Below are 13541 nucleotides of genomic sequence, written 5' to 3' on the forward strand. Positions count from 1 at the left end.
CAGCAATGACGCAGGACACAGTGCTTCGTTGGAAACCACCGTGTTGGAGCAGAGATGCTGACAGCAGAAAGGCCAGTCCTTATAGACGTGCCTTTGATTCAAAATCTTCATCTCAAATTTACAAGGGGTGCAGAGCAATTCCGCCTCTGCGGGCAGTGTCCCTGTCTTCCCCATAGGGACAGTGCGAATGATGTAACTGCCATGGAAAGAAACGCCATTGCTGCCGGAACACGGTTCATTGAGACCATTACATGGCATTTTATATAACGGCATCACTGGCAAACGGTTTGTTCTCATTTTAAATAGGAATCCTGATCAATAGCAGCCTGCTTCACTTTTTGACAAGTCATACGTTGGTGGAACCTGCCACTGTACAAAATGAACCCGAAGGGACACGTCTTAAAAACACAAGAGCCAGCAGAGGACAGATCCGTGTCTAACGGCAGGGAAATGTAATGCCCACAGCAGAGCTACAATGCAGCTTTTTTGGAGCAGATGTGAAACACGAGTAAAAAATGTGCTGTCTGGTGAAATCTCAAGCGGAGAAGATACCCGCTGCCCACGTGCCCACCAAGGTGTGCGCTCCAGGAGCTCTGAGCTGACTGCGCAGAATCACACAGCACAGCCACTTCACCTCCACTTACGCTCTTAATTTATATTGTGGATAATTCTACTTTTGCCCTGGTAAACAAGTTTCTGGATATGGTTAAGCTACTCAGAGTGTACATTTAAAATAAAATCTGTTTCACATAAAAGGACAAATGAGAATGACTATTACCCCCATCTTTAATGCGCTAAATTCTTTTGCACAGATTGTTCTTGTTACTACTTCTTTCTGTGAAAGAATCTCAACAGCACAAAATATTCCTCCTTACGTGCATAATTACAGCAAGCCAAGAGAGGGAGGCTTTAAAGTGGGAATGCAATGATTCTAAAGCCCTTTTCTGTAACCCACTCACTCAATAACAGTTTGGTATTAGACCACAAAGGGAGGAAGAACAGCAGAAGGAAGGATGTTCTTCTGAAGGCCAGATCCTGCAAGGTGCTGATCATCTCTAATTACAAGCAGCAAAAATTCAGAGATCCACCATGTAACCTAGAGAGCCCCACACCACCCAGACAGTTTTAGGGCCAGGAAATACCAGCTCTTGGCCCAAGGAAACCACAGCATCGGTTTTGATACTGACTTTAAATAGGTGCTGGACAAGGATTAAGAGCTGCTAGCAAAGCTCTCCTCGCGTTACCTTTTGCAGTCGCAGCGATACTATTTCTGCAGCCAACTGCTGCTCACGCGCTCTGAAACTCGCCGTTTTCACATGCAGTTGCAAAATATCTAGCACAGATATAACCTGGATTGGCAGTTCCAGCTTTAAGATGGAAGTACCCTCAAAATTTTTGGATTGGGGTTTTATCAATACTCCATATAATAAAGTCAGGTTTTTTGTTTTTTTTGTTTTTTTTTGTTTTTTTTTAAAATTAGGAATGATTGCAGGCTTGAAAAGACATCTGAATGCTCTGTGCAATAAGTAACTTTCCCATAGGATTGACTCCAATGTTTAAGGTGGGGAGAAAGTGTAATAATCAAAACAAGAATATTGCTGAGCACTCTGCGCTCTGACTTTGGGTGCAGCCCAGAGATCAGGGATGCTCTGCCCTCATCTCCTACCTGTGACATGAGCAGTTACCTTCCTCTAGTGAAGATTTATGATGACAATGGTATCTAATGCCATGGGAATGCAACGGAGAAGAGGCAGAGTAGGTGCACAGCTGCTGTGACTTGAGTCATTGCAAGGCACAGACAGAGGACATAGTGACAAGGTTTTCTTCTCTCCAAATGGATTAAGGTAAAGGGAACTTCTGTACATCTTCACACAACACCCAGTGCCACGGTAAGATACACAATTACCAGGTGGCACCTATTTTTTTAAGAAGAAAAAAAGGAAAAAAGACACACAAATGTGTAATACAACCACAATTTGAAAAACAAGGCCACTGGCATTCTTTGGTAAAGCCTCGGCTGAAAACTTATCCCAGGATGCGTGATCCTCCAAAAATCTGCCAACCCCTGCAGTGTTCAAACTTCTTGTTTGACCGCAGCCACATGAAGAATGAAATTAAACCCCATGGAAATCTTTGACATTTCTACTATTATGCAATGTTTGGGTGAAAAAAAACATTGCAGAAATTCTCCTTCCCTTTCCAGAGTGAGTTTAGAAAAACTATTTCTAGCTTTTTTTAATTACACATTTCACCATTAAAAAGAAACCATCCATAAATTAAAAGAACCACCAACTAGGGCTTATGTAACCCATTTGGAGCGGGAAATTGGTAACACTTGGGAGTGAAGGCTGTTGCTATAATTTCTGGAGACTACAGCATCCATTTGATGTGTGCAAACACCACAAAAGTGTCCTTTTCATATTTGCATTAACTATTTTATACAAAAAATTAATAAAGGTTAAGATGCTGGTGTCTGCATCCTATAGAATCTAAAATAAAAACTTCAATTATGCTTAATGATCATAGGGATAGTTTATCGCTGCTTTAGCTGAATAGTCTCCCAAGTTATAGATTTACTTTCTTTTTTTTTGAGATAGCGTTTATAGTTCTATTACATTTTTAGTAAAATAAAATCATCATAGTGTGTTATTGGAGTTTTCCCTGTAGGGAATATTCAGTGTTAAAACTCCTGCCTTTCCCTCCCGTTTCTGACCCAGAAGTGGGACAGGCAGCCCCAGCCCCGGGACTGCTCTTAATAGAACATTCAAGTGATGAGAGCATTCCAAAAAAGGCTGTTCCTAACGCTATTGCATCATTGCTTTTCCAAAAGCGGCATATATATGTTTTAAACAGAAGACTCGCTCCTAAAATGCAGAGCGGTGTGCAACAGCAGGAACGACCGTCTTCTCCTTGGTTGGGTTGCACTGAAAATTGTGAGGATGATTTGACCAGCAGCAGCTTCTGTGCTCCACACCGGCCTATTCCACACCATCAAACTGCAACGACGGCCGCAGAAAGCAACCCGGAAAGAGGTCATTAATAAAGCGAAGGGCAGAAAAAGTTTTATACCAATATTAAAAAACAAACCAACCAAAACCAAATCCAGCAAAACTCCACAAAACACCAAGCAAAATCTACTCCCAAAAGCCTTTCCTGTTAAGACAGTTCGAAAGCTGTTTATAGCAAAGAATTTAACGTAGCAGGTCTACGCTAACAAGCAGAACGCATGGATCATTTTTTGGATATGCATTTCCCTTGGAGACAAGTTAAAGGGCCACAATGCATCTTAACCTATATACTTAAGATTCTGTCAAAATACATCTTGGACTGATCACGCCAGGACTGACTCAGGGGTATCACACACAGTGCATATGGATGAAATAAAGAAGTTGCATAAAATTTATTTTCTCCACCTTGTTTTACAACATTCCCTTTTAAGTTTTTACACATCTGAAACATGTAACTCCACAGAACAATAAATAATTGGCATTCATATTTCTCTTGAATCAAGAGTATTTACACGTTATTTAACTAGAGGACAGGTACAAAACATCGGCATCACAGTAAATATCATTTTGACACCAGAATCCATCTCCCCAATTAAAAAGTAAATTAACATTTATTTTTTTAACAATTTTAACAATTAAAAATGTTCTCAAAGGCATATAAGTACACAAGTTGTAGTCGGCAGTAGTAATGGACCATATTGGCAAAGCTGTAGAACCCAGGATTTCATGCAAATTAAAGGGTTTATTCATTATGAAATAATGAACAAGAAATAAAAAAAGAGCCCATCCAGCTCACACTGAAGATTTTAGTGGGCACTGGACTGGCCCCAGCAACTGTGGGGATGAGCCAAAGCCCATCCGAACAGCTGCGTGGAAAGAACTCGCGATGGTGAGCTGCGTGCCAGGGGAGTTCACAGCCCTGGGGCAGTGCGGCTTCTGCAAATCAAGGATTTAATGGCGCGTCAGATGGTGCAGCAGCTTTCAACAAAAGATAAAGCCAAAAGACAAGCTTTAGGGACTCACACATCTCGCTCTCTGGGGCTCCCTGACAAACTCAGCTCAACTGTAACAAAACTTTCCTCAGCAGTTGCAGAGGACGAGAGAGGCCGGCAGGGCGTTTAATTGCGATAGTTCACTAGACCACAGAAAAACGCCTCTGGTGCTGCTGAGTCTGGTCCGGCCACAGCTGTAGCTCTCAGCACGTAGTTCTCAACAGCGAGGGGACACCAGGGATGTCACTCATCACTCCCCAGCCCAGTTCTGATACGAGCCTGCACAGATTTAAGCTGCTGCTGTCGAACAAAGAACGTTGCATTTCAATTGCACTATGAGCTGAGCAAAAGAAATGTTCGCAAAGATAAACAGGACAAGCTCTGTGGAGGAAACAAATATAAAGGAAAAAAATGAAGAGGGTTGCGACACACCTGGAATTACTGCAGAGGTGCAAGAAGAGAAGAGTGCATGTCACAAAACCCCACGTTAACGAACCATGGCAGCAGCACAGGACGGAGCGTCGGCCGCAGAGACACACGGACCCTGCCGCATCGCTGGGAGCACAGTCCCAAAGCACATGAATATATGAATCATACAGCACATAAACCAGAGCAAAAAAAAAGGGAATAGAAAGCACAGTAAGTAAGGCTACAAATAAGATACTACGTAGAAGAAGAAAACAATGCTTCACTCCCAATAAGCACAAATTATGAGCATACTAGAGGAAGAAGATTAAATTAAATTTCCAGCAGAGAATCCATTTATTCAAATGTACAGTAAGTATGAACGTATGTATTCAATTTTGCTTTTAAAAACATTTTTTTAAAAATAACTTAAGAGAAATAGATTGCAGACATAAAGTGCTAAACTTGAAAAATACAACAATCCTTCCCCTCTCCTGCAGCTTGTTAGATGGCAGTTTTAATGTTCTGATTGCTTTAAAGAAATGCAGTGTATACCCAGACAGAAATTACTTCCTGGATTTACAACCTTGTGTAAAAAAACTAGCTGCAAAGGAATATAATTCACACCCCAAAACACAGCTACAGATTACTATAAATTCCACTAAATATGTGTTCCTTATTAAAGTTATGATTCAATAAATATAAGCAAAATCACAAATCACTCCCTTTCTTGGTGTAAGCTAATATTTTGCAAATATGGTCCACTCAGTGTAAACTGTATTGACTTCAGGAAACAGTGAATTCTACCATATACGCGTCTCAAATATTTACATACAGTAGCATGGCACTGTTATTCTTGCAGGACATTTTACTACTAATTCACACTAGATAGGGACAGGGAAGATGCAGAATGTGATGTGTTTGCCAACAGACAAGAGGGACTCCTCAATAATAAGAAGTTGCAAAAAGAAATTACCGATTCTTGTATTTAAATCTACTTAAATCAAATGCTGATCGGGGACTCCAGAACACCTGCATGGCCAACACTGTCCAGGAGCTGTAGCAAGTCACAATAAAGACAACATTAAGCATCGTTTTGGCAAAGCAGCACAATTCCAAGAGGCTGTTAGTCCAACTCCCCCATAGACTGGCTGTTCAGGCACCGCTTTTCCTCCATGAGATAAAGTACTGAGAAGTGTTGGACTTCTAGGGCCCTTCCCAACACGAACAGGCATGTCAAATAGGTAGAAACATATAGCATTATTTTTAGGGGGGGGGAAAAAAATAGAAGGGGGGAAAAAAGGCCAATTTTCAAAATATTACGAAAGGTGGATACTAAGGATTACCCTTTCTTAGCCAGGAGGTTGTTTCTGAAGGCGACTTCTAAGTAGAGTTCAGACAAGAGCCTAATCAGAAGACTCACACAAAAGAAAAAACAACAAGTTAGATTAAAGAGTGTGTGCTGCTCTTATTCCTGAAGGATCTTGAAACATAGTTTTCTAAATTAAGAGTTTCCCCCACATGAAATAACAAGGCCATATGCACTTGCACCTTCCTCTCACCCTGAGCCACACGCATTATGAAGCACATCCAATTTTTCTCTAAATCTTCTGGAACTTGGTTCCCCTCCTCTTTGATATTTACTCACAGGAACTGAGAGCAAGAAAGGCAGGTCAGGTTGTGCAAAACCTTCCCCAGAGCAATCAGCACACATCAGCCACGGCTGTCTTAGATCTGAAAATTCAGTACCACTGCGGGTCAACACAGACTCCAGCTCTCCTGTTAAAACAACACTCCCATTTTCCACTGAAGTTCACACCAGGCCTTTTAACGCAGCATTGTGCCCCTTGCGACAGTGGAACGCCTGGAGCAATGGCAACAGAAACTGGCAGTCCATTAAAGAGCTTCAGCATCATGCAGAGACGACCAGGGAGCTTCGGCTCCTTGCACCAGTGTGGTTGTCCTGACCTGGAAGGTTCCTTGGAGAGGAGCTCAGACTCTGGGCTCTGCTGCTCCTGGTCCCTCCATGCAGCCAAGTGGTGCCAGCTCCAACGGTGGTTTTTATGATGTGGGAATGAGACAGTAAGCAACAAATTTAGCACAGACTAAACAGCCATTAGTTGAGGATGGCTCCCACTAAAAGCTCATCCATGTCTGATGCGTGGACCCAACAGCAAAAGGTTCCCGTAACTCTTGTCACAGCCTATGTAGGTGTTGCTCTCCTCATGGTGTTATGGCATGGGCCAATGCTTATTTAAAACCAGAACTCACTGAGTTTAATTTTTGAAAATTAAAAAACAGTAAGAAAATTTGCCCTGCACACGAGCCTAACGCCTTCATACAAACCCCACTCCTGCTTCTGCTATTCAAGTTTGGCTTTTAGAGCAAAGCAAGTGCAATGTTCTCAAAAACCGCCTCTCTGCAGGGAGCGGATCATGAACAACATCCACCTAGGAGTGCCTCAGCTCATTTGCAGCTCATCTTCACAGCTTTGCCCTAACAGGAAACAGATTTCGTGTAGCTGTGAGGAGCAGCAGCTCTGTGACCTTCCCTTTCAGTCTCCAAGGATTCAAGACACGTCTGCCACATTGTCTGCAGAACAGTACGAGTCTCTTCTCACGTTGTCGACACATTTTAAGACTGATCAACTGCAAATTTCTTTTCCAAAGAGGATTTGCTTTAGTTTAGATAATTTTCTCCTATACAAATAAATACAGAGGCAAGCTATCACGTCAGCAACTCCTTTTAACGGGAAGCACTAAAGCTAAACAAAATTGTTTTTTTTCACTTTGGACTACATTTCTCTGTATTTATCAATGGCTGGATACATCCAAAATCATTAAGGTGACCATGTTTCAACTGAAGGGAAATCTCAGACAAGCGCAAGTGTGTGTAGATCCGACATGCTGGAGCCCCGTTATGGAAACAGCATGCCATAAATCAGGAATCAGCTGTCAGCAGTATAGTGCATCACCTACTTTAAGGTATTTCCACGATGTAAAAAGAATATAACTACTTGAATAAAAAAGATAAATAATACAAAACAACATAACACAATGCAAGGGACAGCACAGATACTTAAAAAAGGAACTTAAGTTTGTCAAATATAAATTGCAAGGTCAGTTAGCAGCTTTTAACCATGCACGAGAAACCCATCATCACTGCAGTTACGTGCATTTGACCCCAGTTAAGTTGAACAAAAATGACAGACAAAAACTGGATGAACTAACCAGTGCCTCCGTCCTCAAAAAAATTCCCTTTTATCGTCAGGTTTCTGTTCACGGCAGCTGTGAAGTCTTTTTTTCAATAAAGCAGCATGTAATAAAGATTACCACATGATCCTTATGCAAATATCAGACGCATTCGTTATAGTAACAACTACATGATTTTGTCTCTCAGCCATGTGCAATATTTGTCTCTGGTGTGCAAGGAGAGCAGCCCTAGGATGTGAGCTTCGAATAGCTCGGGGGAGAAAACCTTCGTCTCAGGTACTTCAGGACGTAGAGGGGAAGGCAGCTCACCAGAGTGATGACGGTGACTTTCCACAAGAACGACAAAGTTGCAATGAAGTAGACATCTGTAAAAAGAAAAGAGCACAGAGTCCATGAAGATGGGAAGTACGCTCTGGGAAGAGGTGCAGAAAAGCAATGCAATCTACCAATACTTAAACAGCCTCACCTTCTCCATATGCAAGTTCAAACCTCATAGGATCCCTGGTTCCTCACTCGCCTGCCCTTCTCTTCCACAAAAGACACAGCTTAGTGCACAGCACAGCTCAGTAAGACATGCAACTCTCCACAGACAAGTGCCCAAATATACCCCATCCAAAACAGGGGGTTCCATCTCCTGGCAACACTAAGCTTCCTTTAAATGGGCCACTCGTCTTCTGACTCCGGAACTGCCCGCTGCTATTTTGCTGGTCGTCCAGCAAATGCATCTCTTGACCCAGTTACAAAACCTCAGAATCATTGCAAAAATAGCTGAAGCATCGTTCCAAATGGAGCCGGTATACCCATATGCAAGAGATACAGATGTGACCCATTGGGAAGTTATCCTCATTGCCTTCAGAGTTAGCAAAGAGCTTTACGGAAGAAGTAGTGACATCTTGTGGTTCCTGAACAAACACTGGAAGAAACCTTACGGAACTGAAATTTGCAACTATATAGCTACTGGGGGAATCTGGAGTTCCTTACCTTTTTCCTTTAGCCAGGGAAAAGATTAGCTCTCTTGCAAGGAAAGAAAAAAAAAAACCAGCAACAACCCCTCCAAAACCAACAAAAAAAATGCCAAATGCACAAGAAAAGGGCCCCAATGCCCCAGCGAAGCAGCTAAAATAAGTTAAGTTTTAGGAGGCAGCTACTTCACCCAATTAAAACACTAAATCTTTCTATCCAACAACAGAGACTCAAATTTCTCAAGTTCAGTTCAGGAAATAAAAAACACTATTACATGACAGTTGATGCATGGTAGAGCTCTGAAAGCAGCGATGAGACTCTCTGTGCAGCACACAGTTTACCGACCACCTTTATCTCCTTTACCATTTCACTATGAGAAGAAACCATAAAATGTCTTTCAGGTGCTTTCAAATCAAACAGTTTACTTTGGTCAGAACCACTGACATTGTAATTACCTTGGCTTCACCAACAGCCTTTAAATTCAATTCATGGCCTTACAGTCTTGTTACCGTTCAGGTCATAAACCAACTGATTGGAGAAAAGGCATTTAACCTTACCAATAAACTCATGTAAGAAGACCAGAGAAGCTATGTAGCAGGAGAGGCTAAGCAGCTCAGCCACTATCATGAGCCAGTGCCAGGTCTGGATCGTCAACGCCACCATCAGCAACTCGGTGAGAATCAAGGATGTGAAGGAAATGGCGACAATGTGCACAAATTCAGATTCAAAGAGGAGGAGCGCTCCATACATGATGATGCTACCTGCAAGAGAATGGAGCACGTGGGTATTTTATTCAAACACCAGTCTAAGCTCTAAAACCCACTGCCAGGTCTTGGAAAGGCTGAAACATAGTTATGTCTTGAGACTGTTTTTCATGAAACCTGATGAATGTAATGACAATGAAACAGTTGCTATTTAGGAGACAGAACTGATGAGAAGACAGGGAAAAGTTACAGCAGAGGTGGCTAGACTTCTGTAACAGTCTATCATATTCATAGACACACGGAGATAGGAAATTAATACATGCTATTTTGGCAACCAGAGATTTCTAACATCACGAAACTCTATCCTCCCAGAAAAGCAGCTGGTCACTACTCAGAAGCTAAAAGATATCAAATACTTCGAAAACCTCCTGCATTGCCTCAGTGCCCAGACAGAAGCGAGGTGTTGAAAAGTTAACCTCTCCTTGCACTACTTTGGCCAAGATTTCTCCTCTTTACACTTCCCCCGACAAGGGAGTACATGTTAAAGCACTGGTAAGGATGCATTGTTTTGTGCTGCTATTCTGGCTGGGAATGCTCACAACGCCCCGCACAGCCACCTGCACAAATAACTCATGTTAGCAGCATGAGTAATCCGCACCGACATCCATCACACCAGGCCAGCTTCGGAAGGGAAAACCTGCGAGTGACTGGAGCTGGAGCCACAAAGTTCAAACCCAGCTGTGAACTTCCAAGTTCAAGTTTTTGGTCAGGCTCATCTCTGCTAGCAACTAGCCCCATTGTTTGGCCTGCTGTCTTCTAGTCGTTCAGCACATCAGAGGTGAAGTCACTTTAACCAATTACTGTAACCAGATAGTGGTCTTAGCTCAAGAAGAAATCTTTCCCTCAGTGCATCACCCTCTGGCTTTAGCTTTTCATCACTCATGAGATTTCTATAAATGCCTTGGCTTTGCCATCATATTTGTACAGCATCAGAAGACCATCCCTGTTGTAGGGTTCTACCATACTAGGTTTTGGAAGATAACAGTAAGAGAACTTTTGTATTCTTGGTTTCACTCCCTCCTGATGATGGTAATATCAGTTAAACCAGTGAGAATTAGCTGCTTATTTTGGCACATGTATTCTGATTCTTGTTGGTGAAGGACCTTTGGAAAACAAGAAATTTTCTCACAGAATCATATGGCCATTGAGCTTTGTAGCTCCATGTTATTTACAGTAACATGATGGTAATATTAATTAAACCAGTGAGAATTAGCTGCTTATTTTGGCACATGTATTCTGATTCCTGTTGGTGAAGGACCTTTGGAAAACAAGACATTTTCTCACAGAATCATATGGCCATTGAGCTTTGTAGCTCCATGTTATTTACATGCTTTCCATGCTCCTCTGATTGACACTTAGAGAAAGTATTTGAGTTCGAGGTTACTTTATAAAAAAAGACAAACTAAAAGAAAAGGTCTTCTTAGTCATATATGCCAATTACTACATCCACTTTTAGAAAACAAATGCATTGTAATTAAGGCATTTGCTTAACTGTTTTAGCAGCCTAATTAGAGTGTATGAGATATGATCAAGAACCTGAGCTCTACTCTACTTCTTCAATGCAGATGGCCATGAAATAACCAGAACTATTGCCACTTCTAATAGACAGGGTTTAGATAAAACACACAAAGCTATTTAGCATGCTGACTCAGTAACCTGTATAATCTATAGGTTTGAAAACCTTTTTCAAAAGAAGGTGAGAGCCACAAGCTCTACTTTACAGATAGAACAATTAAAGCACTAAAATGAACTTGCACAAAACTAGAAAGGATGGGCCCAGTTAGAGGAGCCATAACACTTTGAACTCCTACATCATTGCCTACAACAGGGTTGACCAGTTGCTGCCAATACTTAGTTTTAGATAATTTCTTCCTTTGGTAATGCTGCCAACATTCTCTGAGACAAAAAAAACCCATATTTATTCATTATCCCAAGGATGCACTGCTAAATTCACATCTTACTCAACTTCCTGCAGTACAAACAATTAGATATAGTGTACTCATTAAAACATCTAAAGGCACAAGCAGAAGTCAGTTTCTTACCTTGATAGATGCTTATTAAGACCCAAATTAAAAACGTTTTGTAGGATAATGGTCGTCCCTGGGTGGGGGGGGAGGCAGGAAAAAAAAGACAAAGCTCTGTTAGGTTTTCTTTCATGAACATTCACTTACAGATCAGGCCAGAAATTAATAAAAGAGAATTTGAAGGTGATTTGGAATGAAAACAAAACAAATCCACCAACCCTGAGTTACTGTGTCTCTATTCTCATTTTTCACGATGCCTGGGACTGTGGAAGCTCGCTGCTTGCACAGTACAGTACAACCTCTTCCTTACCGCACACATGATTAATTCAACGCAAAGAGGTCTCATGAGTTTAGTCATTGTACAGTGAAATATAAGATGTGTGTACACATATATACGAATACATTAATATTATATTTCTAGACACACATACACACACAAATCACCATCATATTGAAGGCAGATAGTTTTTAAAAAAGCATCTCCAGCCAACACAGCTACACCAGCACAAAACCCCCTATGTTTAGACCAGGCCTAAGGATGGTTGGAGAATTAGTGGTTTATGACATAAGAGACAACATACAAGTGAAACCAGATGGAGACTTATTCAGGCTGTTGGAAAAACAGGCTTTGCTTCTAAGAGTATCTGTTTAACAGAAATCCTTGAGGGAAAGGATCTGTTGAAGACTCAGTCCACCCTTTCCTTCAATTAAGAAAGATGTTCCCAGTTTGCATACTCCAGTTATTCAAAAAATTCTCCACGAGAAAAAAAAAGAAACTCAATACAAGATTTACCTTCCTGATATTTCTACGGTAAATATCAAATAAAGTTTCCTTTGTCTAAAGAGAAGGACCTGACTTTCATGCTAAAGCTACAAAAATGGCACAGCAACCAAACCTTTAGGTCCCTTTACATCATCCTGAAGGCAAACTTCTATTCAAGAAACTATGTGATAACCTCCTCCCTCCATCAAATGAGCACATCCCTTCCCCCATCCCCTTTTCTGGCTTCAGGATAGTGCCAAATCCCCAACAATTTATCTTTCCCCTTTATTTTGGAACAAACCAGTAATACTAAATCCTTAGAATTTCCCACAGAATGGAACTTAAATTTCCCCAGCCGTTTTTAATAAATTGCATTTTATGTAGCATTCAATAACAAACTGCCAGGAAATCTGGTTGTATCTGTTAATTCAAATTTGCCTTTAAAACATTTTTGCTTGAAAACTCATGATAAAATTCTGTGTCTGCTGATAACATATTTGACTTTACACTTTCAGAGAGTTTCAAATCAAGACAGGCTTATTGCCTTAAACCAAATCAGACAAACAAGGGTCTCTCGCACCTTGAGAAGATCTTTGTAGAGCTCTGGGTACAACATTGCAACTTCAGATTTAACATCTTTGTCCAGGACTAGAGAAAACACTGGAAACATGGTGTAAATTGTGGAGTACCTGGGAAGAAGGTAGAAAAATTAGTAAATTCTCTAAGGTGCAGATAAGCAAACAGAAATGCCAGTCTTCAGAAAGGAAATACAGCGTTCTTGAAGTGCCAAATGATGTACATATTATGAAAACTTGCAAATGGAACACAGCAGAGTTTTGCATGTAGGAAAAACCTGCAGGCTTTGCTTTTTGAATGGCTTTTGATTAGAAACACTCATACACAGCTGACTGGTTCAAGTATTGCAACTGCCGTTAATGGAGCCAAGGACAGACCTGTGCCCACTCCAAAGTTTGCTCTACAGTTCTGCCTTGATTCTGTTTGCATCAGAAGACAGTGGAGATGAATTTGCTCTTCATTTTAAAATTGTACTTGGAAGTCTATAAAGTCAAGGGATTACAAGTGTAATCTCATCATGTTCTAGACAGGAACTGATTCCTCCTGTTGGAGGTTGGGTTATGTCCCCATTCTGACCCGTCAGGAGCTGGGCACTGGCTCTCTCTGCTCCGCAGGCACCAGATGATAAACAACCATTCCTCTGCTTTTTATTGGGCTCAAAGGAGCACTTCTGGAGGACTGCTCGCTTCTCACATTCCACATGTGACAAACTGTCCTTCTGGAAAGATTTCTAGAAGCGCCTGCACTGCCTCAGTGGCTTTGCTCAGCACAGGGGAGCTGAAAGGGATAAGGAGCACATCCATCTTCTGGAGCAGTGCTGTGGAAGACACAGGG

The 13541-nt window shown here is 41.4% G+C and overlaps 1 protein-coding gene across 1 annotated transcript in view; it reads right to left on the reverse strand.

Annotated features, from left to right (window-relative positions):
* Nucleotides 1-3376: 3376 nt before the first annotated feature.
* ATP9A (ATPase phospholipid transporting 9A (putative)) overlaps nt 3377-13541 on the reverse strand; it is a 59680-nt gene continuing 49515 nt past the window's right edge. The window contains exons 25-28 of the mRNA XM_065849620.2: nt 12712-12820; nt 11387-11444; nt 9138-9341; nt 3377-7982 (exon numbers count right to left, since the gene is read on the reverse strand). Of these exons, the coding sequence (XP_065705692.1) occupies nt 7846-7982; nt 9138-9341; nt 11387-11444; nt 12712-12820 (508 nt within the window). The 3' untranslated portion in view covers nt 3377-7845. The remainder of the gene's footprint in view (nt 7983-9137; nt 9342-11386; nt 11445-12711; nt 12821-13541) is intronic.

This window comes from Patagioenas fasciata, chromosome 16 (assembly GCF_037038585.1).
Source record: "Patagioenas fasciata isolate bPatFas1 chromosome 16, bPatFas1.hap1, whole genome shotgun sequence".
Taxonomy (NCBI): domain Eukaryota; kingdom Metazoa; phylum Chordata; class Aves; order Columbiformes; family Columbidae; genus Patagioenas; species Patagioenas fasciata.